The sequence below is a fragment of the Brachypodium distachyon genome, chromosome 3, assembly GCF_000005505.3.
Source record: "Brachypodium distachyon strain Bd21 chromosome 3, Brachypodium_distachyon_v3.0, whole genome shotgun sequence".
NCBI classification, from domain to species: domain Eukaryota; kingdom Viridiplantae; phylum Streptophyta; class Magnoliopsida; order Poales; family Poaceae; genus Brachypodium; species Brachypodium distachyon.
In genome coordinates, this window is record NC_016133.3 from 51,222,267 (window position 1) to 51,249,112 (window position 26,846).

The 26,846-nt window shown below is 47.5% G+C and overlaps 2 protein-coding genes across 2 annotated transcripts; one reads left to right on the forward strand and one right to left on the reverse strand.

The window, feature by feature from the left end:
* The first annotated feature begins 1,206 nt into the window (after positions 1 to 1,206).
* Positions 1,207 to 7,388, forward strand: LOC100837571 (ATP-dependent zinc metalloprotease FTSH 7, chloroplastic). Its single transcript, XM_003569941.4, has 13 exons — positions 1,207 to 2,220; positions 3,426 to 3,491; positions 3,586 to 3,720; positions 3,840 to 3,905; positions 3,986 to 4,171; positions 4,253 to 4,339; positions 4,471 to 4,584; positions 4,659 to 4,783; positions 4,859 to 4,967; positions 6,019 to 6,144; positions 6,232 to 6,552; positions 6,631 to 6,754; positions 6,892 to 7,388. Exons 1-13 carry the CDS (start codon positions 1,369 to 1,371, stop codon positions 7,014 to 7,016), a joined length of 2,436 nt encoding a protein of 811 aa, XP_003569989.1. The 5' UTR covers positions 1,207 to 1,368; the 3' UTR covers positions 7,017 to 7,388.
* Positions 7,389 to 7,844: 456 nt separating this feature from the next.
* LOC100837880 (cytochrome b5) lies at positions 7,845 to 8,874 on the reverse strand. Its single transcript, XM_003569942.4, has 3 exons — positions 8,642 to 8,874; positions 8,419 to 8,485; positions 7,845 to 8,336 (listed from the first exon to the last, which is right to left on the reverse strand). Exons 1-3 carry the CDS (start codon positions 8,723 to 8,725, stop codon positions 8,077 to 8,079), a joined length of 411 nt encoding a protein of 136 aa, XP_003569990.1. The 5' UTR covers positions 8,726 to 8,874; the 3' UTR covers positions 7,845 to 8,076.
* Positions 8,875 to 26,846: the final 17,972 nt, after the last annotated feature.

A 26,846-nucleotide genomic window follows, 5' to 3' on the forward strand; every position in this document is an offset into this window, starting at 1 on the left:
TATTACTGTATGCAAGTTGCCTGGCTCATTCCCCCTGCCTTCCATTTGCTTCTTGACCAAACCAATGTAGGAAGACCTATCACACTTTCACACGAGGATTTTTAGTAATAAGCAACTCGTCGGATTGGCTCTCCTCTTTATTATGTTGAGACAGAAAAGAGTTGAAATACATGTCATGCCATCCAAACGTGAAATAAGCATCCTTATCCGATGTTTCTTATTGACTAAAATCGGATCGTTTATATCGATCGGAAAGCACGCTTGTCATGGTGCATGCATGGACAAACGACAAATGATGTTATATACGGAGTACTGTATATCTTTCAAGATACAGTTGCAATCACCAGCAAAGAAACTGTCACACTTCAACTGCGATAGGATAAGCCCTATATGGCTAACAGCTGCTGACACTTTCATTTTTTAGTCTCGGCACATTACCAGGTTCGCATCATGAATATCACATTTAAGATTCTTGTTCTGTTTTTAATCTTCAATCTTGCAATTGACTACTTTGTAGTACATAATTCTTTTCGAAATATTACATATATCTAGACGTTTTTTAGAAATAGATACATCTAATTTTGAACAAATTTGAGACAAGAATTATGAAACAGAGAGAATACATGGTCGAGGTTGGCTAGCTGAATTTAACACATATTGCCATCAGATAAGCCTGAATGGCTGAATCAACCACTGGAAGTAGATTGTGAATTACTCGTAGCTGGTTAGTACCTGTACCTGTTTACAACGTCCACACAAAATTACTCCTACCTAAATCCATTGTTTCTCTCAATTGTGGAAGATATGCTCACAAATTCCATGGTCGTTCATCATTTCTGTGGACCTGAGCAACTCGATGCGCTGCACCGTCCGACGGGCCAGCCAAATATCTAGAGTGACCCATCTTCTGACAAACATATCCTGCTCCCACTGACAACGGAGAACTCGCTCCCACCAATCCCGTTACCCCCCTTCGCCGCCGTTTGGTGCCATATCTCCACGCAACGGATAAGCCAGTGAAATCCAAAAACGTCACAGCCTTCCAATGTCATCGGGTCCTACAGTACGAATCGAAATAATGGGACCTACGTGTCACAGAAAGGGTACGTGCAATTGTTGGTTAAGGTACGTCGCTCCACGAAGTGGCCTTAACAACCCGCCGTGACGGCGAGATACGGAGCTAACGGCCACCCCTTCTTCCCTTTCCTCCTTCCCCGTCTCGTCTCGGCCTCTTCTGCCTTTGCTCTGTTCCTCATCTCCGCCCGCCCTTCATTCATACCGGTTCCTCCTCCTCGAGCTCGCTTTGCTGCTCCCCTATCTTCCCCGTCGTGAATCTAGGGTTCGGGGCTCGCCTCCTCTCCCTCTCCTATGGCCTCCGCCGCCGCCGAAACCCTCGTCTCGCTTCCCATCGCGTCCCCCTCGCGGTCACTCCTCCGCCCCCTCCGCAGGCGAGCTGCTTCTAGAGGGGGCGCCGCGTCTATCCGCTTATCCGCCGTGCCGCCCCGGGGCCTGGGACTCGCCCTCATCCATCGTCGCATCCATTACCCGCCGGCGGCGCGCGCCAATGTCGAGCGCGATGGCGACGGCGCCTCCGGGCCAGGAGAAGCCTCCTCCACAGGAGATGGCGACCGAGACGCGGCGGCGGAGACTGGAGGTGATAGCACCAGCGCGAGTACCACGAGCGCGGCCGCGACGCCGCCGTCACCGCCCTCTTCGTCGAAGAGGGGGGAAAATAAGTGGCGTCGGCGGGTGCTGAAGGGTGGTGGTGGTGTTGGGCGGTGGTTTTGGGAGCCCATAGTGCAGGGGCGGGAGATGGGATTCCTTCTGCTCCAGCTCGGGTTCGCCATATTTGCTCTTCGCATGCTGCGGCCGGAGATCACGTTGCCTGGCTCGGAGCCCCGGCCGCAGACGACGTATATCAGCGTCCCATACAGCGATTTCCTGGCGAGCATAGACAAGGACCAGGTGAAAAAGGTCGAGGTCGATGGGGTGCATGTTATGTTCCGGCTCCGTCCGGAGGTTGAGGCCAGTGTGGTGGAGCAGCCACAAACACAGCGGGTGACAGATGCCGTCGCTGATAATGCTGTCGTTTCAAGGAGAATTGTCTTCACGACAACGCGACCAGTGGACATAAAGACACCATATGAGAAGATGGTGGAGAATAGTGTTGAGTTTGGTTCGCCGGATAGGAGGTCTGGCGGCATGCTCAATTCGGCCTTGGTAAGGCACTTAAGGTTCATTTTGGCTTGGCAACTGTTATAGTAATATAAACAATCACATTTCAATAGGTAAATAGGGAAGTATGGTTTAGTATGTACTATGATTGGGTATTGTAGAACTGGAAATGTTGTTGAGTTTTAAATGGATAGATGGATTTGCATTATTATTTCTGACAAGTAATTTCAGGTTAGTCTGTTTTGTTTCAGCAATTTAGATTATATATGATAAACCAGTTATATATATGACGTGATGGCAATGGAGAATAAAAGGTCAATTTTTTTTAGACCGGTGACTCTGCCTTTTGTAGTAAGCAAACAAAAGTACTCATTGCTCAATTTTGTTAGCACGTAGATCTCAATCCACATATTTAATCTATCCTAGGTTCATTGTAGATGCTTTAGCAATCCAATTATCTAACATGCTTTTGTGCTTTTAATTATACCTAAACCAATGATTTATAAGAAAAGAAAGTTGAATAACGGTGCAGCTCATATATCCTTGATTTTCTATGCAAAAGAAAGGATTTGAATATTTCCAAGAGCAATGTAGAAAACAGTGAATTATCTTTTTGTTTTGTGTTAGCATCTATAACTTCATTACTTCTTTCCTTCCACCAGTCTAATGCAGTAAACTGAGTTCCACCATGATATCAACTAGACAAATACAGATTAACAATATTAAGGCCTAGATTCACACTTACATGCCAAAGATATGTTATTGTGTTCAGCAATCTTCTGTCATATGATACTTGTAAGGTCACTGCAACGGAAATGGAATCTAGCTTCCTTGTAAGCGTACACTCAAGATTTTATAGAATTACAATGGATGAGTTTAATAGTACTTGTGAATGAAAAGGCAGGATGAAACTTGTGATGGATTTGTTCATATGAAAAAGCGATAGAATTGAAGCCCATTCTTGTATTGCAACTTACAGGTCAAGAAATGCATGTGTTTCTTGTACCTATATGAGAATATGTAAGTATGTAACCCTTAACTGGATCCACAATAGGAATTCTGCAGAATAGAAGTAGGCACCAGTGTGTGTTTTCTTTCTATATTGACGCATAGCTTAGAGTTGATAGATCCAATTGGTAACTTCAGTTATATGCATATGTATGTTTGCATTGTTCAGTGTTCATGTCCACGTGCATAGGTCTCTATTCGACTTGTACTTCTGGCCCTAACTACACCCTTATACTGTGCAGGTGGCTCTTATTTATGTTGTATTAATCGCTGTAGTTCTGCAGCGACTGCCAATAAGCTTTTCTCAGGTACTGATGCATGCATGTTTTACTACAGTCAACTGGTGTACTAACTACTAAGTTAGGTTTCGTTTATAGACATTATTTTGTTGTGTACAATCAGCAATCAACTGGACAGCTGAGGAATCGGAAGAATTCAAACTCTGGTGGGGCCAAAGTTTCAGAAAGTGCCGATATAGTTACATTTGCTGACGTGGCTGGAGTGGATGAAGCCAAAGAAGAGTTGGAAGAAATTGTGGTATGGGTTTTATGATGACTTGTTACTGGGAATCTGACATTGTGGTATATGCAGTGATGTTCTGGTCTATCAACCGATCTGAGGGAAATAAGCTGGTTCTATCTTTTCATTATATTCAGGAGTTCCTAAGGAACCCAGAAAGATATGTTCGTCTTGGTGCGCGTCCTCCTCGAGGTGTCTTGTTGGTTAGTTCTTCAATCATTTGTTGTAGTAGTGATGTTGCTTGGTTATTACGTTTTTTTATATAATGCAATTATTTGTACAGGTGGGCCTTCCGGGAACCGGAAAGACGCTTCTTGCAAAAGCTGTTGCAGGGGAAGCTGAAGTCCCATTTATAAGTTGTTCTGCAAGTGAATTTGTGGAGCTATATGTAGGCATGGGAGCAGCTCGAGTACGTGAACTATTTGCTAGAGCCAAAAAGGAATCACCATCAATTATTTTTATTGATGAGGTAATCTAGCATTTTTAGATATAACTTAGTTTTATCTACTTAAATTCATGATAACCCTTCGCATTTGGTTGCTATTTGTAGATTGATGCTGTGGCAAAAAGTCGTGATGGCCGGTACCGCATCGTCAGTAACGACGAGCGTGAGCAGACATTAAATCAATTGCTCACGGTATGAGAGTGACAATAGTTCTTACTCTTGAGTCTTCACTATACTTTGGTGGCACCCAGAATTGGAGTCCAACTGAAGCACCTTATACGCTTCTTGGTTCAGTTATTGTTTATTTCCTCTCTTTTTTCTAGGAAATGGATGGGTTTGATACCAACTCAGCTGTCATTGTGCTTGGAGCAACAAACAGAGCAGATGTTTTGGATCCTGCCCTTCGGCGCCCAGGGAGATTTGACCGTGTAGTTATGGTTAGCTTCCCTTCTCAACACAAAAGTAATGCTGGCATCTCAGTTGGCATAGGTGACAGATATCATTGTGACAGGTTGAAGCTCCGGATAAGTTCGGAAGAGAATCTATTCTGAAAGTTCATGTGAACAGAAAAGAGCTTCCGCTTGGTAAAGATGTAGATCTCAGCGGCATTGCTGCAATGACAACTGGTTTTACAGGGTAACAATTGCTTTTCCAGTTCATTTCTCTCAACCATGTAGCACTTTCCATTTGACTTTTTTCTATCCTCTACAGGGCAGACCTTGCAAATTTAGTGAATGAAGCTGCCTTGCTGGCTGGGAGATCAAATAAAGAAATAGTGGAAAAGATTGACTTCATCAGTGCGGTCGAGCGCTCTATAGCTGTATGTTGTCTTGTTATCTCATTTTTTTTCCTTATTTAAAGCAGATACGTATGCACAAACATCCAGTCTCAACTATTTATATGCTCTTCAGCTTCTAATTGTTTCTTTATTTTCTACTCCCTCCGTTCCTAAATAGTTGTCGCTGTTTTAGTGCAAAACAGCAACAAGTATTTAGGAACGGAGGGAGTATCTTAGTATTCTTAAGTCTTAACTATGCAATGCACAGACATTTACAAGACAAGTCCGATTGCCCAACATATGTTATATGGATATCTATACAGCACCATCTATAAAACTGTCCTTCACTGTTTCTTTGGGTTGGTAACACACATAACAGATATTGAAAATCATTTTGAACTGCTTTTTACACGTGCACCCCCCCCCCCCCCCCTTTATAGTATGTGTATTCAAGCTACCTGCATTTTGCGTGTTAAAGGCTTAACTCCTATACGGTGAATTTGTAGCTATCCTCATCCATGATCATGACAAAGTCTTTTTTGTTTGAAAAATCATGACAAACCTTTTTTTTTTGGTGAAAAATGTTGTTTTCTGGTACTCACAGATCACTAGTCACTAGTTTGGTCGGGGGAGTGGATGTACAATTCCACTACTTGACTTCAAGTTTCCATGGATGTAGATTCCTATTTATTATACTCCCAGCACCTCCTCTACTATTAGCATTAAACAAAATTCTAACTTTCCGATAACTAGCATTCTGTTGTCTGCATTTAGCCTGTTTTATTTTTATTTTTTCTAGATAAAACACAAGTAAATACACACCTTCACTCCTCCCTCTATTTTGTTAGTAGGTTAAATAATTTTTCTTTTGTCTGCATTTAGCCTGTCTTAGTTGTGAGCTCGTTACTGCCACCCACGTCTTGTTTTCTTTGAGTGGTCTATGAGTCCTGTTCTCAGGGCATGACCTTATTGTTGATCCTTGCACTGTTTTAATATTGCTTTGAAAGATACATGCTCCAGTTGTTAGTCATTATAGTTCTCCATGCTATTTTCCTTGTCTCCTTCAAGCTAATTACGAAGATCATTTGCTTAGGGCATAGAGAAAAAACATGTAAAGCTGAAGGGCAATGAGAAGGCCGTTGTTGCACGGCATGAAGTTGGTCATGCAGTTGTGGGGACCGCTGTTGCAAACCTGTTGCCAGGGCAGCCACGTGTGGAGGTTCGAACTAGAGCAACTATTGAGTATAGAACAGTCTAAGAATATTTCTAAACTGGTCTTAATTTCTGTTGCCGTATGTTTTGCCAGAAATTGAGTATACTGCCAAGATCAGGAGGTGCATTAGGCTTTACATACACTCCTCCCACAACAGAAGATAGATATCTGCTCTTTGTTGATGAACTGCGCGGACGTCTAGTAACACTTCTGGGTGGACGGGCGGCAGAGGAAATAGTTCTAGCAGGACGTGTTTCTACTGGGGCACTTGATGACATAAGGCGTGCAACTGACATGGCTTACAAAGCCGTAGCAGAGTATGGTCTTAATCAGCGTATCGGTCCAATATCACTAGCTACACTGTCGAATGGTGGACTAGATGACTCCGGAGGCTCTCCATTTGGAAGGGATCAGGTCTGTCTCAAAATTCCATAAACTTGCAGATCAAACAATAAAACTGCCTACTAATCTCAGCTTAAAAACTAATGACAGGGCCGTCTGGTCGATCTTGTCCAAGGAGAAGTAAAAGCACTTCTACAATCAGCACTTGAAGTTGCTCTTTCAGTTGTTCGTGCTAATCCAGCAGTTTTGGAAGGCCTTGGGGCTTATTTAGAAGGTAATTTGACAAATTATCAGGTTGCCAATGTTGTTATTATGGTGCTTTTTCTTCATGAGCGATTGTTTTACAAAGGTAGACATGGAAATTGTCCGATGTGTGGTATGTCTAATTGCTGATATTCATGCTCCCTCCAGAGAACGAAAAGGTTGAAGGCGAGGAGCTACAAGAATGGCTTAAGTCGGTTGTTGCACCGAAAGAATTGACCTCTTTTATTACAGGGAAACAAGAGCTTGTTCTTCAGCTGGAAGTTGGCCCCTAGGAGTATACATTGGACTCTTAGATTTAATTAATTTAACATACATAGCTTCAACCGCTATAACTCTGTAAATCCCGAGGGATGCAATGAAAAGTCTACATGCCCGAGTGAGGCTGTACATATATTTACGGTTTGGGGCTGCCCTTGACTACACGAATTCCAGAAAGGATAATCGAGTTGTAACCTCCAGATTATTTAAGTCCCTAAGTATACTCCTCATTTACAATGTTGTTTTATAGATTAGGTGGGTGGTGCACATGTAAAAGAATATTCTTTTCTTCTTCCTACATTCTTTTCTTTCCAACCTTCCCAGTGAAAGATTGTTGGTACATTGTCATCTTGTCAAATAAAAATAGGAATAATTCATATACGGTATACATTCTTCCAGAATACACTTCAGTTTCCATCTGCATTACTTGGCTCAGTTGCACGCTGAGGTTGTATTTTGCTGAGCAAAATTCTTCACTTTTTAGCATCTGCGGATTGCGCTAATATGAAATTGTCATTGGGAAGCAGCTTTGTGAGCTCTGATGTGCTTTGTTTCTTTTCGTTGAATTAAGTGCTTTGTTTCTTAAGCAAGATGGGACATCTGAGGTTTTTCAATAGGAAATTCCCCTGTTTCTTTATCGACAGCCCATGCTGAATCGGCAAGGGGCGGGCGGAATTGACGAACCGCCACGCCGAGATTATAGAAGGGATTAGCCGCTCGAAATTCATTAAAGTGGTAACTGGAGTAGTTTCTTAAAAAATTGTAACTGAGGTGTTCCGTAGCTCCATGATACAAATTTTAATCCTTTTTTTTGCGCGAATTTTTTTTTAATCCTTCCTAGATAACGCTGAGAAACATATCATACTCCATCTTATTGACCAACAATTAATCACCAGTACAGCACACACTCTCTTCCGTATATAAAACTACAAATCAACAATTGCAGTGGTTGGGATGAAACACTTGTCACCTTGACAAGTGACAGCTACTTGGACGCCCAGACACTTCCAAGAGGCTGCAGGCCCTGCAGCACGACGGAATCCACGACGGAATCTGTTTTTTTTGTTCTACCGTCTACTCTGTTTTGGTTTTGGCCCAGTTCTGGAGCGCGAAGGCCATGACCACCAGCAGGACGGGCACGGCGAGCTGCAACACCGTGAGCCAGACGCCCGGTTTCGTGCTTGGTGCGGGAGCGGCGACCTTCGTGGGGACGGCGTGGACAAGCTTGCCGGGGACAGTGGCGGCGTCGACTTCCCCGATGCAGTACTGCGACATCAACTCCTTGGCAGAATCGCTGTGGCCGATGTCTTCGAAGTCGGCCGTCGCGTCCTTGCCTATATCCAAGATGCAAAGCAGCGGCAGTAACACGTCAGACTAGAAGAAATTGCCCCCCGGAGAAGGGCCAAGAGGGCTCACCGGTGCAAGCCAGCAGGACCTCGTCCCCGCCGGGGTGCTCGTCCATGAACGCCGTGACGTCGTACACCTGAAGCAGCAGCGGTAAGTTTTTGACGAGAATTTGTCCAAATGGCCCGAACCATATGGATCATGCATCTTCATACAGTAGTATCTTTCGGTGACTTCTCTACGCAAGTATACTATCATTTCAAATTAAGCAAGGAGAGATGCCATGATATTTAACCTTGCCAGAGATGACGAGCCAGCAATCCTTCCGGTCGCTGTGCTTCCGCACTTCTTCAAACGAGCACACCTTCCCTCCTGCCATCGCGACTGGGCTTCCCCTCTGCTTCTAAGGTTCAGGTGAACACCTGAGGAAACCGGGTCTTGAGGATTAAATAGAACCGGACCAGAGACACACTGGCATGGAACGCCCGAGAGATAAAGAGTGGGGGCACAGAGTTTTGTTGCCGCCCGGCTCCTGCCGCCGCTGGTTAATATAGACTCGCGACGCAGTGCGCGCGCGCGGTTCCCGTGACGTGTGTAAGACGCATACGGTTTGATGTTGACCTGGCACCATGGGCAGTCCAAAATTCTGACGCGAGACTCACATGCCAAGACACATGCCAAGACATTTTGGCTCTGACACAGAGGAGATGTGTGATCGAAATCAACGAAAAGTCACTATAATTGTGATGGAAATTCCTCATCAGAAATTTCCTGGCTCGTCACCATTAAAAAAACTCCCACAAATAAACTCAATCCTCTATGCGTTATGCAAGAGGTAGAAAAACAATTTGCCAGTGGATTTCGTAGCAAGAATTCCACGCATCAAAAGTGAAAAGGAAGACCGACTACAGTCAAAAACAAAAACAAAAAGGAAGACGGACTGACCAATCTCGGTCTGCCTAATGTAGTCTGCCCAAGGTGTTTTCACAGGCAACTGAGCGTCATTTTTATATTTATCCAGTTGCTCAAAAGTGCTTATGCACTTATTTGAAGAACAGGGCGCGCAGGTTCCGTACCGTCCGATTCACGCTGGGCCGCCCCCGCCGTGCGATCTAGTCAAGACAATGCTCACCCTGTCACCCGGGTGGTCCCCATATGGCAGCCAGGCCTGCGCTCTCTTCCTATCTTTCCCCATTCTCGTTCCCCCTATCGCGGAAACTGAGCTCGCCATGCGTCCGCTTTCCCGATTTCGTGGCAGCGATTCTGGTGCGCTTGGTGTCGGCGAGGCGCAGCGGAACATCAGTGCGGTCGCCGCCTGTGCGGGGAGGGGCAGAGTCGGCGTCGACGCTGCGAGGGGTTTGCTGATTTCGCCACGGCACGAGATTTTACCGGCGAGCCGATAGGGCGCGGGGACCCCTGCATGTCTTCGGAGGAGGTGGTGAGGGCTACAGGAAGGCGATTCATCGCTGAAATCCAGAGCGCTGCTGCCTGTAATGTTCATGGCGGGCACATCGACTACCGGGCGCGGGCGCATGGAGAACGAGGGGTCGCATCGGCCACGGCGGCGAGCGCATCTAGCACGTCATGCGCAGCTACCATCTACTATTGCGAATTTTTAAGGGTTAGTTTTCCTCTCGTCCATATCTGTTCGTCCTTGATTTCCTTCCCACCCCTACTACCTGAGCACGTAGTTTTTGTGGGCATCAATGTTGCATAGCTTTCTAACGTAGTAACCATCCTGGTACTAAGCATCGCTTATACTTGGATCTGTTGGAAGCATTTTGTGCTAGCAATTTTTTGGTCGATTTTTCGTGTTCTAGGTTTAGTCTGCTGTTATGCACGCAGTACATGTTTCCACCAGTTTAGATGCCTTACGTTACTGTGTGATTAGAATAATTTGGCCCAGAAAATGCATCGGGGGCATAGCGTTTTTGAACCAGACAAGGTTTTCAGGCAAGGTTAGCAAGTGTTCTAGCTAGGGGACAGCTTGTAAATCAAATTAACAGAATCAAATCAACTGAACCAAATTGGGGACGACTTGGGCCATGCATTTTTCTGCCTAAATCCTAGCTTTACTGTTTTTGCTGTGCTTATTTCTTAGGTGAAGTTTTAGTGTGTCCTTTTTAGTTGTGACGTTTTACAGTTTCACAAGGTGCCATCAGCCAATCAAATTGCGCTGCATTAGGCAAATCATATATCCATCATATTTTGGAGTTGCTTTTAGAATAAGTACTCAATTCCATTTAGGCAAATTGAACAGAATAATAAGTTCCTAATAAGCTGCTTTTGTAGCATTCAAAGGGTCCAGTGGGTGTTGATTTGTTTTTCTTAGGAATTGCTTTTCCCTGATTTGGAGATGGACTTTGAGATAGGTGTGAGTGCCTTAGGTTACTGTGTTTAGGCAAACTTCCAAAGTTGCTTTAATTCTCTATGCATTGTCTTATTCACTAATTAACATAACCTATAACTATAAGTTGTTTTTCTTAGGGTACGAGTTGATTTTTTTAGGGAGTTTTTGAGATGTGTCGGAGCACGGTCTCCGGCACCGGGGATGCTAAGAACCCCCTTTTTGGTTCGGTGGAGGGCGAGATGATTGCTCCGACGATCGCCGGCATGGCGATAGGCACGAAAAGTAAACGCGAGAGTTTTTACCCAGGTTTAGGCCACTCGGAGGTGTAACACCCTACGTCCTACTCTTTGTTATATTCACAAGCTTAAGAGTGTACAGATTGCCCGGGGGGGGGGGGGGGGGGGTTCCCGGGCTGGCTACTTGGGTGGATGCTGTGATATGTTCCAATTACTTGGGTCGGAACCCTTTTTCCGGCGGCATTGGTCCTCCTTTTATATGCAAGGGGATACCACAGGTGCCACGGTGTGCAGCGTGACACGTTAGTTAGACGCGTGTCACGCCCGCACGAAATACAGATTTGTTCATCCACGCTGGACGCCATGCAGCGCCCGTCCTACTGTATACGATAGAAAAAGTAGCTCTTAGGGAGATCGCTCTAGCCTTGCCAAACAAGGCTAGGCCTGCTGATAAGACTCCCGTCGGTGCATTAAATGCACTGCGCCCGCAGTCTGGTCCTGTCTTCACTGTTCCGCGGGTCCCGCCTGCTTGCCCGAGCGCGGGTTGCCGGGGTGCACCTTCCCGGATAGCGCATCTGCTAGTTGCCGGGAGGCGCTGCCATGACTTCCTGGGGTCGGGGTCCCTGGGAGCACTCCGTACTTGGCTCCTAGTTTTGTCTTCACTGGGGCCGTCCCCTCGAGGTAGGCTTCCCGGGTTCGTTACTTCCCATCAAAGGCGACCCACACGTCCAGTATCAGTGGGACCCCGTGGGCCACTTGTACAACAAGATGCAATATTGATTTTAGGAAAACTTGTACCGTATGTGCTAGTCAGTTTGTTTGGAGCAGAATTTGTATTAGAGCTGTTTTCCTAGCTCAGGCATAAAATGTGCTGAATTAGAAGTAGAATTATTTTTTCTGGACAATTTGACTTTTGTTTTTAGTTTTAAAAAAATTGACAACAAGTTGTATTCTCAATATGTGCATCTCAGTATGTGCTTGACTAATTTATTTTCAACCGTCTTGCTTTAACTAAAGGACAATAAAAATTCGCTTGTATTGACCAACATTATAAGTGGATTCATTTTTCTGAGTCTAGTAGTTGATTTTTTTCCAATAATGTAAAGCATCCTTTCTTTTTGCAGGGAGCTATAATGAACACAATTGAGGAAGACGACGCACCCAAAGATGCTGAAGCTGGAGATTAATTCCTCATCGCAGGAGACGCAATGTAAAAGATGGCCAACTTTCAGTTGCAGGACCCGGGGGAGGCAATGCAGGTGGTGTTGACAACATGCTTCATGTCTTTTTCATTTCAGTAATTCTTAACCTGCTGTATGCCCAGGTTGTTGATGGAATTACTGTCGCACAGGCTCTCAATAAGATAACTGGTGTGGAGCCTGCCATAGATAAGACGGGAAGGCTCCCAAGGTTTTTATCTAGACGAAGTTGCTTTGACCAAACAATACTACATTATTAATAGACTGAAAGTTGTTGTACATAACTGAAAGTTGTTGTACATAATAGAGAAGTCGCTTTTTAAAATAGTTAATGCACAGAATATAAAATTTGCTATAGAGAATAGAGAATTTGCTTTTCCAAATTTGCATTTTCTATTCAGAATAGAGAAGTCACTTTTTAAAATAGTTGCCGTAGAGAATAGAAAATTTCCTATAGAGAATAGAGAATTTGCTTTTCCAAATTTGTTTTTTCTGTACATAATAGAGAAGTCGATTTTTAAAATAGCTGCTGTAGAGAATAGAAAATTTGCCTTTTCCTATTTGCTTTTTCTGTACAGAATACAAAAGTCGCTTTTTAAAATAGTTGCCGTAGAGAATAGAAAATTTTGCTTTAGAGAATAGAGAATTTGCTTTTCCAAATTTGCTGTAGGATCTACTTGTTGCCGTACCCCTTATTTGCTTTGGCAATTCTTTCTTGCAAATTATAACTCATTTTTCTTTCCTATTATACAGGTGGTTTCAGCAGGTGGATATGGGAACAGATGCAGATGATAGGTTTAAGGAAAAGCAACAAATAAGATGTGTACATAGCTATGGATGATGGGAATCAAATAGCTATCAAAGCGCCGATAACAAGAGGGGGAAGCAACATTTAAATGCACCAACCAGCATGTGGGCTTCATCATGTCTAACCTATGTCTTCTGTGTTTTTGTTGAAACAACACACAACTTATGAAGGTGCAGGGGTTTTACTGAATTTGCTGACCAAATAGGTGCAGGGGGTGGGCGTGTCATGGGGGATTTGTTGCTCTACTGAATAACTCTAAAAACTTAAAGCCGGAGAGTTATTCGCTCCCTCAGCGCTCCACATCCGCGATCCGGGCGGGTTGTTGGCGAGCGGTCGATGCGTGTCTTCCGATTCGTGCGAGCTGTCTCTTCGGAGCTTTCCAAAATATGTGCGCTGTCAGCTCAAGGTCGGTAGTTTTGGTTCTGGTGCCTTCTTCTCGAATCTATATATTCTCTTTCAACCACGAACGCATCGATCACCCCGAAATCTCCCTCTCTCCAGTCTCTTCCTGGCGGCTAGGGTTCTGTTGTCCCACTAGCTCGGCTCCGCTGCCTTGCCCCCGAGTTCAACCGCAGCAGCTGCGAGTTACTGGCCGCACCTCGTGTCGTCGGTGTGGCAACACCTTCCGCCGTCCTCCTCGAGAAGCTCATGCCTACTGGTGGTGGCGCACCGCTGTCTCGCGACGAGGCTGCGGCCATGCCCGTCGCGTCGGATGCCGACGACCTACATCAGCGCCTGCCCCGCCCATTTCCGCTACACTAGTGTCGTGGTGGTGTCACGACAGATGCCATAGGATGGCTTAACTTGGGGCCGATGGATGCAGGAGGAACCGGAGGAGGGAGGACGTGAAGGGAAACACGCACAAATCACACAAGCACACACGGATCTACCCAGGTTCGGAACCCTCTTGCAGAGGTAAGACTCCTACTCCTGCTTTGTTGTATTAGCCGAGATAGGCAAGCTCAACAATGGCGCTCCTTGAGCTGTATTCTTGAGAAAGAAGAAGAAGGGGAAACCCTAGTTGTCTAAGGGGATCTGTGTTGGCTTTGGCGGCAGAGCCGAGGTGCCGGCTTGAGCGGCGATGTTCTCCGGCTTCTCCAAGGGGAGCTTCGCTGTTCTGGCGGACTTGCTTGGGACCACGCCGCTTCCTGCAGCGTCCCTTCCCGCATCGACGCCATGAGCCGTCACCAGGACCTCCACACGGTCAGCGGGGCAGTCGGCGTGCCGGCCGCGAACCGTGCAGATGGCAGGAAGATCTTCGGCCATCACCACCTGCTCTGGGTACCTGCGGGGACTGTTAGTAGCAACATAAACCTCGTGCAAGCCGAAGTTGATGAAGCGGCCTGCACAGGGAAGCGGTGCACCGTTGAAGCAGCCTGCGTTGTTGTTGATGAAGCCCAGAGAGCCGAATCTCTGGACCAAACCAGAAACCATGCGCTCTCCGACGACGAGGAACCTTCCCTTCCGGATGAAAACTCCAGCCAGCGCCGCCGTTGGCCCGACGGGGGGCGCCAACTGTCGTGGTGGTTGCACGGCAAATGCCATAGGACGGCTTAACTTGGGACCGATGGATGAAGGAGGAACCGGAGGAGGGAGGACGTGAAGGGAAACACGCACAAATCACACAATCACACACGGATCTACCCAGGTTCGGAGCCTTCTTGCAGAGGTAAGACTCCTACTCCTGCTTTGTTGTATTAGCCGAGATAGACAAGCCCAACAATGGCGCTTCTTGAGCTGTATTCTTGAGGAAGAAGAAGAAGGAGAAACCCTAGTTGTCTAAGTGCCCCGTCCTTCTTTCTTACAGAGGGGTAAGGTTCTATTTATAAGCCGCCCATGTCACACTGACATGCGGGCCAAGTCTAACGCCATCTTCCCTGGGCCCCGCCGAGCACGCGGCTTGGTTCCCTCCCGGTAGCACCGCAGGGGACAAGACAACTTTACTTTTTCCTGTCATCCTGCAGAAAGTACTGCTATCCTCTGCCGGCTTCCGTCAGAGATTCTCTTTCGGTGCTTCCTCTCTGCAGTCGCCTGACGCCGGTACGCAGGCGTTGACTGCTTTTCTAAGATGATGATGGCTCTGCTTTACTTTGCACTGCGTGGTCAGGATAAGACCGTTGAGAGATCTCGGCTATCGCCGAGATCAAGGTGCTCGTCCTTATCCTGCAAACTCATAAGACAAAATAATCATGCCGGCATACGCCCGGAATGCTGGCTTAGCGTTAGTTTTGACTTTACGATGCCGGCATATATAACTATGCCGGCTTTGCTTCCGTCATCTCGGCTAGAGTTGTGTCGCCATGACCCTACCCGGGGCCATCCCCTCGACCTAGTCCCCGAAGCTGTTGCGGTCCGACAGAGAAGAATGTCGGGCCATGATAGTTTCCCATAGACAGACCACCAAAGCCTACTTGGGCTTAGCCAAAAAGGATGCCGAGATATCCCCAGGTTCTCCTAGCCGAGATCAACTCATTCCGACATTCCGGGTTGGCGCACTTATCTAGCCCTCAGCCGAGATTTTTTCTTCTGCATGACCGACAGTTGAAAACGTACTTCTGCCGATATAGAGGCCACCTGTGACTTGGACTCCACACTTCTTTAAACTAACGGGAGGATAAGGGATGAGTTATTGCCATTGCGCTTTCTGAGGCGAGCGCGCTATCCCATCAGGCAGTAAAACCGACAGAGCCATTAAGGGGGGAATTTTGGTTCCCACGCAGGCACTTATCCTCCCGGATCTTGCGGGATTCTCGGCGGCACGCCGCACAGTAACCAAGTGTGTGCTTTGATGGGAATAACTGCCCCAAATCATGCTCAATCTTCCCGTTAGCCACTGAGGTGGTGGGCACGGGGATCGTGGATGCGGAGGATCCGCACCCCATCACTGCGCCACGGGTATAAATAACAGGGGAGGGCGAGGGTAAAAAACCCTTCGCACTCCTCGCACTCTTCTTCCTCCTCTGCTCTCTTGCTCCTCGCGCACTCCGCCGCCACCGCTAGCTCCGAGCTTCCTCGTCGTGGCGGTTTCTTTCTCTCGCCACCGAGCTTGCCGCCGCTGCTTCGCTCGCGCTTTCCTAGGTCTCCGCCGCACTCGCTTGCTTGCCCGAGCCTCATGCGAGCATCACCTTCACCAAAAACTCCAAACCCTAGATCTAATCTCCATCTATGTCGTCTTCTTCTCGCAACCTCGACGTCGACCCTGCTGCTCAGCAGGCTGAGGAGAGGACCGGCTCGGAGCGAGCCGGTTGGGAGGGCTCCGACGTTACTCCGGCTGACATCGAGGGGCTCCGCCGCTCCCGGCGGATTCCAAAGGGCGTCGAATGCCGGGTTCCCGGCGACGAGATCGTGCCAACTCCGGAGCTCGGTGAGCACGTCGTTTTCCTTGTGCATTTTGAACACGGTTTCGCCCTTCCAGCTAGCGATTTTCTTAGGAATTTCCTAGATTTCTTTGGCCTCCAGCCGCACCACCTTCCGACGGATGCCATCCTCACTCTCTCGGCATTCGTCACTTGCTGCGAGGGCTATCTCGGCCTCTGGCCCTCCATCGACCTGTGGTCTTGGTAGTTCATGTTCCGGCCACAGGTTCTTCCCGACAAGAAGAATCCTGGCACCGTGAAGCCGATTACCCTGATCGCTGGGTAAGGCCAAAGTTACCTCAATCGCTAATAACGGTTTTCTTCTTTATTATCATGCCGACGACTAACTTTTATTTCTGCTGGGGGGCTTTGACGGCCACGCAATCTCGGACGTGTATTGCGTCTAAGATTCCGGCGGCTCCGTCTCCCCGCGCCGAAGCTACGACCCAAGCCACGGGTGAGACTGAGACCACAGCTGATCCGACATCTTCCGTCCAGGATGTCGGCCCGAGCGTCGACGAGCTGAGCGCCACCTCAGCCGGGACCTCGGCTGCCGCCTCAGCCGGGACCTCGGCAACCGCAACGTTGATGGAGCCGCAGGCCATAGAGATTGCGCAGCAGCCGGCAACAGGTCCCCAAGAACCCCAAGGGTCGTAACCGCAAGCCACTCAGCTTGCTACGACAAAGGCCAAGAAGGCCAAGAGCTCTGCAACCCTGGCGGGATCGGCGCCTCCGGTTTCGTCTGGCCCGTAGCCTTCCGGGAGGCACCAGGGAGTTCCCCTCCAAACGACGAGCGGGCACAGCTGGGGGTCGCTGGCCAGTTCGTAACGGACTGGAACAACGCCAATAATTACGAGGTGACCTCCAGCACCCTTCAGTCAGCTCGGCAAAGCCCACTGGTGGGACCTCCACCTGTAGGACTCCCGAGCTACTCGGATGTACCAAGCAAGGGTGGCCTTGTTTGAGGCCAGCCGATCTGCCGAGGTACGAAGAATTCCTTAAAAGATTTTACTTCTAACTCCAGTATAGTATCCATACTCCTAGTCCCCAAGGTTTAGGGCGAGTAAGAATTAGTCGGCTTGAAGCTTATCCCCTTAAAATTTCAAACACCCTGCAACACTTAGAAACATCAAAGACTTATTCTTCGAGATTCAGGCCGGGTTTAGAATAGTCAGCCTGAAGCTTTAGAAACTTCAAACACTTATTCCCTAAGATTCAGGCCGGTTTAGAATAGTCGGCGTGAAGCTTTACAAACTTCAAACACTTATTCCCCGAGATTCAGGCCGGGTTTAGAATAGATGGCCTGAAGCTTGTGATTGCCGACTTCTTTACTGTACCAAAGTCACCTGCGAATTATTGCTTTGCAGTCCTGCATGAACAAACGTACCGCTACCTTCAAGACTTTGCTAGCAAAGTACAAGAAGCTGGAGGCGGAGCACGAGGCTCTGAAGGCTGACCGCGAGAGCCGAAGTAAGTATATTTTACTATGATAAAATCTCTGTTCAAGTATCAATGTGCTGCAAAAGCCAATATGTGCTCTTGTTCACAGCCGAGGACAATGCCCAAGTGGCGGAGCTCCTGAAGCGCGTCGCCAAGGTCCAAGGTATCACTTCCTCCCTGTCTCGGGTTTCGTCCATCTTAGACTCTAACTTCTGTATTGTATGTCTGCCAAACAGATGAAAAGACTCGGCTAGCAGATCAGCACCGGGAGGACGTGGCTCGGCTGCAGGCGCAAATTGCGGTGCAAGCGGAGGCACATAAGACCGACGTGGGTGAACTCACCTCAGCCCTCTCTACCCAGGCCGATGAGAGGATCCGTCTGGAGAACGAGGTGCAAAAGTGCAAGGGTCTGGTCACCGAGATTGAGACCGGCGCCGTTGCCGCCGAGAAAGAGGATGCCGAGAAGACACGGCTGTTCAAGGTTGTCCAGCATGAGCTTGTCAAGATCGACACCATGCTGACCAGTAAGTTGCCCTGACACAAATTTCTCCATCTGATCACCCGTCCGAATAATAGTAAGAGGATGCCAAGACTCATTACTATCTTCTGTGCTTTTGTCAGAATTCTTTCCACAGTCGGTCGAGACCGCCCAAGCTGCCGTGCTCAAGGCGCGCAGGAAGAGGGTCCGGCCGGGGCAACCCCCTTCGAATACGACTTAGAGGATTATCTGGTTAGCATTGCTAGCTGGGTAAAGCCTCTAAAATTGTTCGGGGTGAACATGTTGAACGCCGGCATCCGTGCCTTTCGGGCTCTGTGGCCGACAGAGGAGGCTCCGACCGGCATCCCAGAATTGGCAACATGCCTGCTGAAGGTCGAGGATTGCCTCAACGAGTGGCGGGAATCGGCCGCGCGTGTCAACGCCGTTGAGGCCTTGTCGTTCGTACTGTCTTAGTATGACGGCATCAACCTCGACGTGCTGCAGTCAATGCGTGCTGGTTCCCCCTACCTCTTGGACCCAAAGCTGATCGTCAAGTGTAAGGAGCGGGCCTATTCCTTCATCCAGTATACCGACGTGCATACGTTTGTGGAGGGCCCAACATCTGAAGCCGAGGCCGAGATGACCGACGGAGGTGAGGAAGAGGCAGTGGATGAGGAGATCGTCGTCGAGTCGGCCTCCACCACGACGGATGCTCTAAGTTCCGGCACCAACAACCCTTCTGTCTCTTCTTAGGAAAAAAAAACTTTCGAATTATTAGATTCCTGGAATGCCGGGTGCAAATGTAACCGGAATACCATACTTTGTTTGCAAGGCACCATGTTTTTAATTTAATTAAGTCTTTTGTTTATCGAATTCCCGACCGAGTCCCCGAGTTCATTTTTTCTCTTAGTGAAATTTTATGACTTCGGTTCTTTTGTCTGCCTTGTTGGCGTTCGATGTATGAATCGCAAAGTGATAAAACCATATTTTGAAAAAAGTAACTCGATGAATTCGCTTGGCAATAACCGAGTTAAGAAAGAAATGCCGAGTTAAAAGAGCGTGTATCTCGGATCGCTTCATTGCTTGTTTCCGCCATCGCTTTTCATGTGTTCGGTTATCTTATCTCCGTCTCTAGCTTGCCATGAAGCCGGGTTGCGGACACCAACGAAGTCATAGAGGGGATTTTGAACACCGATATATTACTAAATCGACACAAGATTACACAACTAAGCCATGCCGACATACGAAAGATAATTGCAATACAACATTTAAACGATATGGAAATCCTCAAGTTTCTTTTAAGAACTCGGCGGATAATTTCATTGTGTTAAAACATTCCACATAAGGAAAAAAACGATACAAATACTTAGCTTTCAAGTATAGAACGGACGAAGCAAAGCTACGTTCCATGGCCTCTTGGTCTCCTTGCCTGACCGGTACATTCTGTTCGCATTGGAATCTTGTGCATATATAAGATAGTAGGAATCATTGTGGAGCGCTTTGCTCACAATGAAGGGTCCTTCCCATGGAGGTGATAGTTTGTGCATGCCAGCTGTGCGTTGCACAAGTCGGAGGACAAGATCTCCTTCCCGGAATACTCGTGGGCTGACCTTTCGGCTGTGATAACGCCTTAGATGCTGTTGGTAGATGGCCGACCGAGATAAAGCCAATTCCCGTGCTTCTTCGAGCAGGTCGACATCATTTTCTCGGGCCTCTTTTACCTCGGCTTCCGTATACATGGTTACTCGTGGAGAGTCATGTTCAATGTCGGCTGGTAGGACAGCTTCCGCCCCTTATGCGGGGAAGAATGGTGTGTAGCCTGTAGAACGATTGGGAGTCGTCCTGAGACTCCATAGCACAGCCGGGAGTTCGTCTAGCCAGCATTCCGGAGTACGTTCCAATGGTTCGATTAGCCGAGGTTTTATGCCGGCTAAAACCATGCCGTTTGTTCTTTCAACTTGTCCATTGAATTGAGGATGTGCTACGGAAGCAATATCCAGCCGAATTTTCTTCTCCGCACAGAATCGCGCGAAAGGTCCCTCCGCAAAGTTCATTCCATTATCTGTGATGATAATGGTGCGGGTACCCATATTTCAAGATGATATCCTTCAGAAATGAGACCGCGGTTTGGCCGTCACACTTTCGTATCGGCTTTACCTCAATCCATTTGGTGAACTTGTCGACCATAACCAAGATATGCGTCATGCCTCCTCGCGCCCGTTTGAACGGTCCCACCATATCCAGACACCAAACAGCAAATGGCCAAGTGATTGGAATAGTCTTGAGCTCGGACGCCGGCATATGAATCTTGCTGGCGTATCTCTGGCAGCCGTTACACTTCCTGACTATATCTTCTGCTTCCTGTAGTGCACTCGGCCGGTAGAAACCATGTCGGAAAGCTTTGCCCACTAACATTCTCGAAGACGCATGATGGCCACACTCTCCCTGATAAATATCCCGGAGTATTTCTTGCCCTTCTTTCGGATCGACGCATCGCTGTAGGACATTAGTAACACTCCTCTTGTAAAGCTCACCAATGATGATGGTGTACGCCTTCGCCCTTCTCTGAATTTGTCTTGCCAACACCTCCTCTTCCGGGAGATTCCCATCTTTGAGGTAAGACATTATCGGTTGCGCCCAAACCGGCACAGGACGAGTAGTGAAGATCGGCTCATCCGGTACGTCTACCTTCATTGGCTCAACCGCCATTGCTTTTGCCGAATTAAGGCGCTCAGTCCCCGGGTTACTGGAACCGTTGCTGCTGTCAACGTCCATGGGGGTGACGTCGGCTTCTGAGCTCGCTGGGATAAATATCGACTCGGATTCCGGTGATGGCTTGATGGATGGTTTGCGTAAATGCTCTAACGCCACACCAACCGGAATAGTCTGTCGTGTTGAGCCGAGTTTCGACAATGTGTCGGCTGCCTCATTTTCCGCCCGAGGTATATGGTGAAATTCACACCCTTCGAAGTGGCCACTGATCTTCTGAACATGGAACTGATATAGCGCCATGTTGGCGTCCAATGCATCCCAATTGCCAGAGGCTTGCTGGACGACCAGATCGGAATCACCAAAACATTGAATCCGGCAGACTCCAATTTCTTTCGCCATTTTCAGTCCGTGCATAAGTGCCTCATACTCGGCAACATTGTGAGATGCTGCGAAGTGAATTTGCAATACGTATTTAAGTTGGTCGTGCTTTGGCGAGGTCAGAACTATGCCGGTACCAAGCCCACTTTTAATCTTAGAGCCGTCAAAATGCATTTTCCAGTAGTTAGTTTCCGGAGGCGGTGGTTCATACTCCATCTCAGCCCAATCCACCGAGAAATCCGCCAAAGGCTGAGATTTTATGGCATCTCGTTTGTCGTACTGCAGCGCATAGGGCGCCAACTCGACAGCCCATTTTGCAACTTGTCCGCTCGCGTCTTTGTTACTCATGATTTCTGAGACTGGTGCCTCGCATATGACTCGGATCTGATGTGCCTCAAAGTAATGCTTTAGCTTCTTTGCCGCCATATATACGCCATACGTCATTTTCTGGTAATGAGGATAATTCTGCTTGGACGTCGATAACACCTCGCTCAGGTAATATACCGGCCTCTGCACCGATTTGCCGTTTTCATCCCTTTCCACTACGATCACAGCGCTAACGACTCGGTTCGTTGCTGCTATGTATAACAACATAGGCTCCCTTTCCATTGGCGAGCCTAATATTGGTGCCGTAACAATCATCTTCTTCAACTCTTGAAAAGCTAGGTCTGCCTGTGGCTTCTACACAAATTTGTTGGTTTTCTTCATTAGCTGGTATAAGGGCATAGCCTTTTCACCTAGCCGACTAATGAAACGACTCAGCGATGCTAGGCATCAAGTGAATTTCTGCACATCTTTGAGGCACTTCAGCAATTTCATTCTTTCTATAGTGGCAATTTCCACATGGTTCGTTTCTATACTCCGGCTTGATACCACGAACCCAAGCAATTTTCCTGCCGGCACACCGAATGTGCATTTGGTCGGGTTCAGTTTCATTCGGAATCTCCTCAGATTTGCGAATGTTTGCCGGATATCATTTAGGAGCGTGGCGCTTTCCTTGGTTTTTATGATGACATCATCGACATATACCTGCACGTTTTTGCCGAGTTGATCATGCAAACACTACTGCATGCACCTTTGATAAGTGGCCCTGCATCTCTCAAACCGAACGGCATAGTACGATAGCAATAAGCCCCGAATGGGGTGATAAATGATGTCTTTATTTGATCATTAGGGTTCAGTGGTATCTGGTGAAAACCACAGTACGCATCTACAAAAGACAACAGCTCACACTCGGCAGTGGAGTCAATCACTTGATCGATTCGAGGTAACAGAAATGGATCTTTGGGACATGCCTTGTTTAGGCTGGTGTAGTCGATACACATGCACCACACCTTGGCAACAGTTGGGTTGTCTTTTTTCTTCTTGACCATGACCGGGTTTGCCAGGCAGTCGGCATGCAACACTTCCATGATAAAGCCGGCAGCTAGGAGCCGGGATACTTCTTTCGATATGACTTTCCTTCTGTCGTCGGCGAAGCGTCGAAGGGGCTGCTTCACCGGTCTTGCGTCTGGTCTGACATGTAATGAGTGCTCAGCCAACTCCCTCGGCACACCTGACAGGTCTTGAGTTGACCATGCGAAGATATCTAGATTCTTACGAAGGAAGCTGCTGAGCTCGCCTTCCTGTTTCTCTCCCAGGCCGGCACCAATGATGACGGCACGGTCCGGAAACTCATTGTCAACCTGTACCTTCTTTGTCTCCTTGGCTGCCTAAAACGCCACACTTCCATAGGGATTTGTCATAGCCGGCAGGCCAATTTGTGTCGCCTGAGCCATCGCAACAGCTTCTTGTAACTTCTTCTTCTCGCCTGCAATGACCAGTGACTCGGCCAAGCAGACCCGGCTGCTGCACATTCCATTGAGCGTTTGTAGTTGCCAGTGATAGTTATGGTACCATTTGGTCCCGGCATCTTCATCTTCAGATAACCAATGTGAGTAGTAGCCATGAACTTTGCGAGTGCCGGTCTGCCAAGCAGCACATGGTACGGACTGCTAAGGTCCACCACCTCGAACACTAGATTTTTGGTCCGACAGTTCTCCCTGGTGCCGAATAAGACGTCCACTCGGATCTTGCCTACTAGGGCACAAGACACTCCCGGCACAATACCGTGAAAGGTAGTCCGGCTGAGCTCAAGCATGTTATCAGTAATGCGAGATTAAGCATCATGTCTCGGTACAGGATATTGATGCTGCTCCCATTATCGATGAGAACCCGAGTGAACTTGACGTTAATCGAGCCCGATGAGTGTCGGGTCGAATGCCCCCATTTTCTAGCCCAAATTAGTGCATTTTGATCCCATTTAACCCACAAAATCACATCCCCTACCTAGTTGGCACCCAAAGACACCTCGATCTACTGTTTTCATTGGCCATGTGGAGCTAATTTTGTGGTGCAAAATTGGAGCAATGTTGGTGGTATGGAGGAGTTTGGAGGTGGTGATGCTCATCCGGTGACCGTGAGGCTGCTCGAGGTTGGGTTCACACGCTTCAAGGGTAAATCCTAATCTCTCACGTATTTATCCTATAATGTATATGTTTATGAGGATACGTGTGTACTGCTTCAATGTATATGTTTTGATTGGAGCAATGGTGGTGATGCCAGAAGTATGTTTTAGCGTTTGGTAGTGCTCATTATTTTGGACAACGGTTAATGTCGTACTGTTTAGTATTTGACGCGTATTAATATTTTTAATATGCCGTACTGCTTAGTATTTGACGCGTATTAATATTTTTAATATGCCGTACTGGTTAGTATTTGACGCGTATTAATATTTTTATGCCGTGCTGCTTAGTATCTGACGCGTCTAAACATTTTTTATATGCCGTACTGCTTAATATTTGACGCGTATTAATACTTTTAATATGACGTACTGCTTAGTATTTGACGCGTATTAATATTTTTTATATGCCGTAGTGCTTAGTATTAGACGCGTGTAAACATTTTTTATATGCCGTAGTGCTTAGTATTAGACGCGTCTAAACATTTTTTTATATGCCGTACTGCTTAGTATTTGACGCGTCTAAAGATTTTTTTTATATGCCGTACTACTTAGTATTTGATGCATCTAAACATTTTTTTAGGCATCAGAGATGTCCGGTGCAGTGAAATTTGTTTTTTACTACGGTTCCGGTACTGTCTTAACAACCGAGCACAAGGCTGATCTGAGTCAATTTAAGTATGTGGAGTTGGATCTAACGGCCCCTCAAACATGGACGTTTAGTCAGTTGTAGGAATGGTTGGCAGGATGTTTAGCGGTCAATCCTGAAACATACACCGTCCTTGTGCAAGCATTTTGGACCAAGTCAAGTTCGAATATTTTCTAGGTTTTGAGGCCGATAGACCGGACATCAAAGTGGGTGTGAGAAAAGGGGTACTACACCTGTCGCCTTAATCCAGGTTGTCGCTCATGAGACCAATCCAGCTGAAGGCGAGGGTGAATCAAGTTATGACTTGTCCAATGCAAACTCTGTGTCGAATGCTAGAGGTGGTGGTTATGAATCAGGCCAGAGCTCCGGGGCAGTAGGAGAGGATGAGTACACTGGCGAGGCAGATGTGGACGAAGAAGATGGTCATTTGCAGAACGAGATGGAGGATGAAGATACAGATGGTCGTAGTTCTTATGACGATGAGTCTCATGAGTCGGACGAAGAGGAGGTGCCGATTCCTGCATCATGGATCTTCAGCTATGACCGTGAACGATGGGCACGACTCTGCATGGTAATATCATCAAAACAACATTGCGAAGGGTGCCAGATTTCCTGACAAGAAACATCTGCAGGATGCCATAGTTGCTTGGGCAATGTCCACGCAAAGGGTTTTCAAAACAACAGTCTCTTCACAAAAATATCTGACAATGGAGTGCGAACAAATAGATTGTCCTGGGAGGGTGCATGGCTATGTTCCTAAGTATGACACAGATTGGGTTGTGAGTGACTTGGTGTTGCACACATGTGTCATTCCCAGTATCCCTCAAGACCATCGTAGCCTCTCGTCGACGCTTCTTACTCGGTTGCTTTACACGGAGATAGTGGAGAGCAAAACAATGGAAGTGAAGGCCATCATGCATAAGGTCAGGGTAAGGTTTAAGTACAACATTTCGTATGGCAAGGCTTGGAGGGCTAACCAGAGGGCTCTTGAGGAAAGATTTGGTTCGTTTTTCGACTCGTACGACTCTTTTGTCCGCCTCCTCCATACACTGCAAGCCCGTAATCCAGGTACCTATGTCGACATCCAACACTTCCTGCACCCAGAGTATCCAACTGTGAGAGTGCTGCAACGACTGTTGTTCACTTTCGGTGTATGCGTCCAAGCTTTCCATCATTGTCGACCGATGTTATGCGTAGATGGCACTTTTCTCACTGGCAAATACAGGGGCAGATCTTGACCGCCATTGGTCAAGACGGCAACAATCAAATCGTTCCACTCGCATTTGCTTTCGTGCAGGGTGAGAACACTGAAAGTTGGTTATGATAAGCCGAATGTGTGCATCCTTCATGACAGACATGCAGGCATACTCAGTGCGATAAGGACACTGACAAACCCTGGGCCTGATGAACAGACTCCACGGCAGGACATGCAGAGTCGTTGGTGCATGCGGCATTTGGGGGCCAACTTCTTCTCGCAGTTCAGGAACAAGTCACTTATGAATCTATTCAAGAAACTCTGCAAACAGAACCAACAATGGAAGTACACTAGGATACGTGGTTATCTTGATGAGTTCACGAAGAAACATGTTAGGGAGAGTACAGCGGCACGAAACGCGGCGGTAGCAGCACATGTAGCAGCAGTGGCTGCATAGACAGCAGTTGGAACAGGACCATCTGAGGAAGAACCTGTTGGGCTTTGTGACTTGCCAGGGTTTGACCCACCCGGCACTAGGAGAAGGGTTGGGAGGCAGATTAAAAACTTCCAGCAGTGGATAGAGCACGAGCCTCTGGAGCGGTGGTCTTTGCTGCACGGCACACATGGCGCTAGGTACGGCGTCATGACTACTAACCTGGCAGAAACATACAACTTTGTCCTGAGGGGAAATAGGGCTTTACCACTTACAGCCATCGTCGAGGGTATTTTCCATGGCACGGTGAAGGATTTCAGAGAAAGACGCCAGAGAGCTGAAATGCATATCATGAACAACCCAAATACACCGTACTGTGAAAAGATTATGAAGTACATGGATGAGAAGATGGAAAAAGCTAGGTCTCATACTGTCGTCGCCATCGGTAATCAAGAACACAGGTTTGAGGTGCGCTTGCCAACTGACAAGTTCGACGTTGGAAATAAATTGAGGACACAGGAGGTGAAGATTGGAAATGAAGCGTGGCCAACGTTTGAGTGCACCTGCAACAAACCAAAGTTGCTTCACCTTCCTTGCTCACATGTACTTGCTGCTTGCAGGCAGCTAGGGATGGACGCAATCTCATTTGGGTCTCCCTATTACCTGAAAGAGTCTGTGCTTAGCACATGGACGGGTGAGATGCTAGGGTTTCGTGCGATGGGCAATTTCAACAAGGTAACCCCTGGTCAAAGGCGGTACATCCTTG

Bases quoted from the DNA above. Each gene is read 5' to 3' on its own strand.
- LOC100837571 (XM_003569941.4), top strand. From the start codon at position 1,369: ATGGCCTCCGCCGCCGCCGAAACCCTCGTCTCGCTTCCCATCGCGTCC. The intron at 4,585-4,658 runs GTTAGCTTCCCT...TCATTGTGACAG, and splicing joins GATTTGACCGTGTAGTTATG to GTTGAAGCTCCGGATAAGTT. The intron at 4,784-4,858 runs GTAACAATTGCT...TATCCTCTACAG, and splicing joins ATGACAACTGGTTTTACAGG to GGCAGACCTTGCAAATTTAG.
- LOC100837880 (XM_003569942.4), bottom strand. From the start codon at position 8,725: ATGGCAGGAGGGAAGGTGTGCTCGTTTGAAGAAGTGCGGAAGCACAGC. The intron at 8,486-8,641 runs GTTAAATATCAT...CTGCTGCTTCAG, and splicing joins GGCTCGTCATCTCTGGCAAG to GTGTACGACGTCACGGCGTT. The intron at 8,337-8,418 runs GTGAGCCCTCTT...TCTTGGATATAG, and splicing joins GGTCCTGCTGGCTTGCACCG to GCAAGGACGCGACGGCCGAC.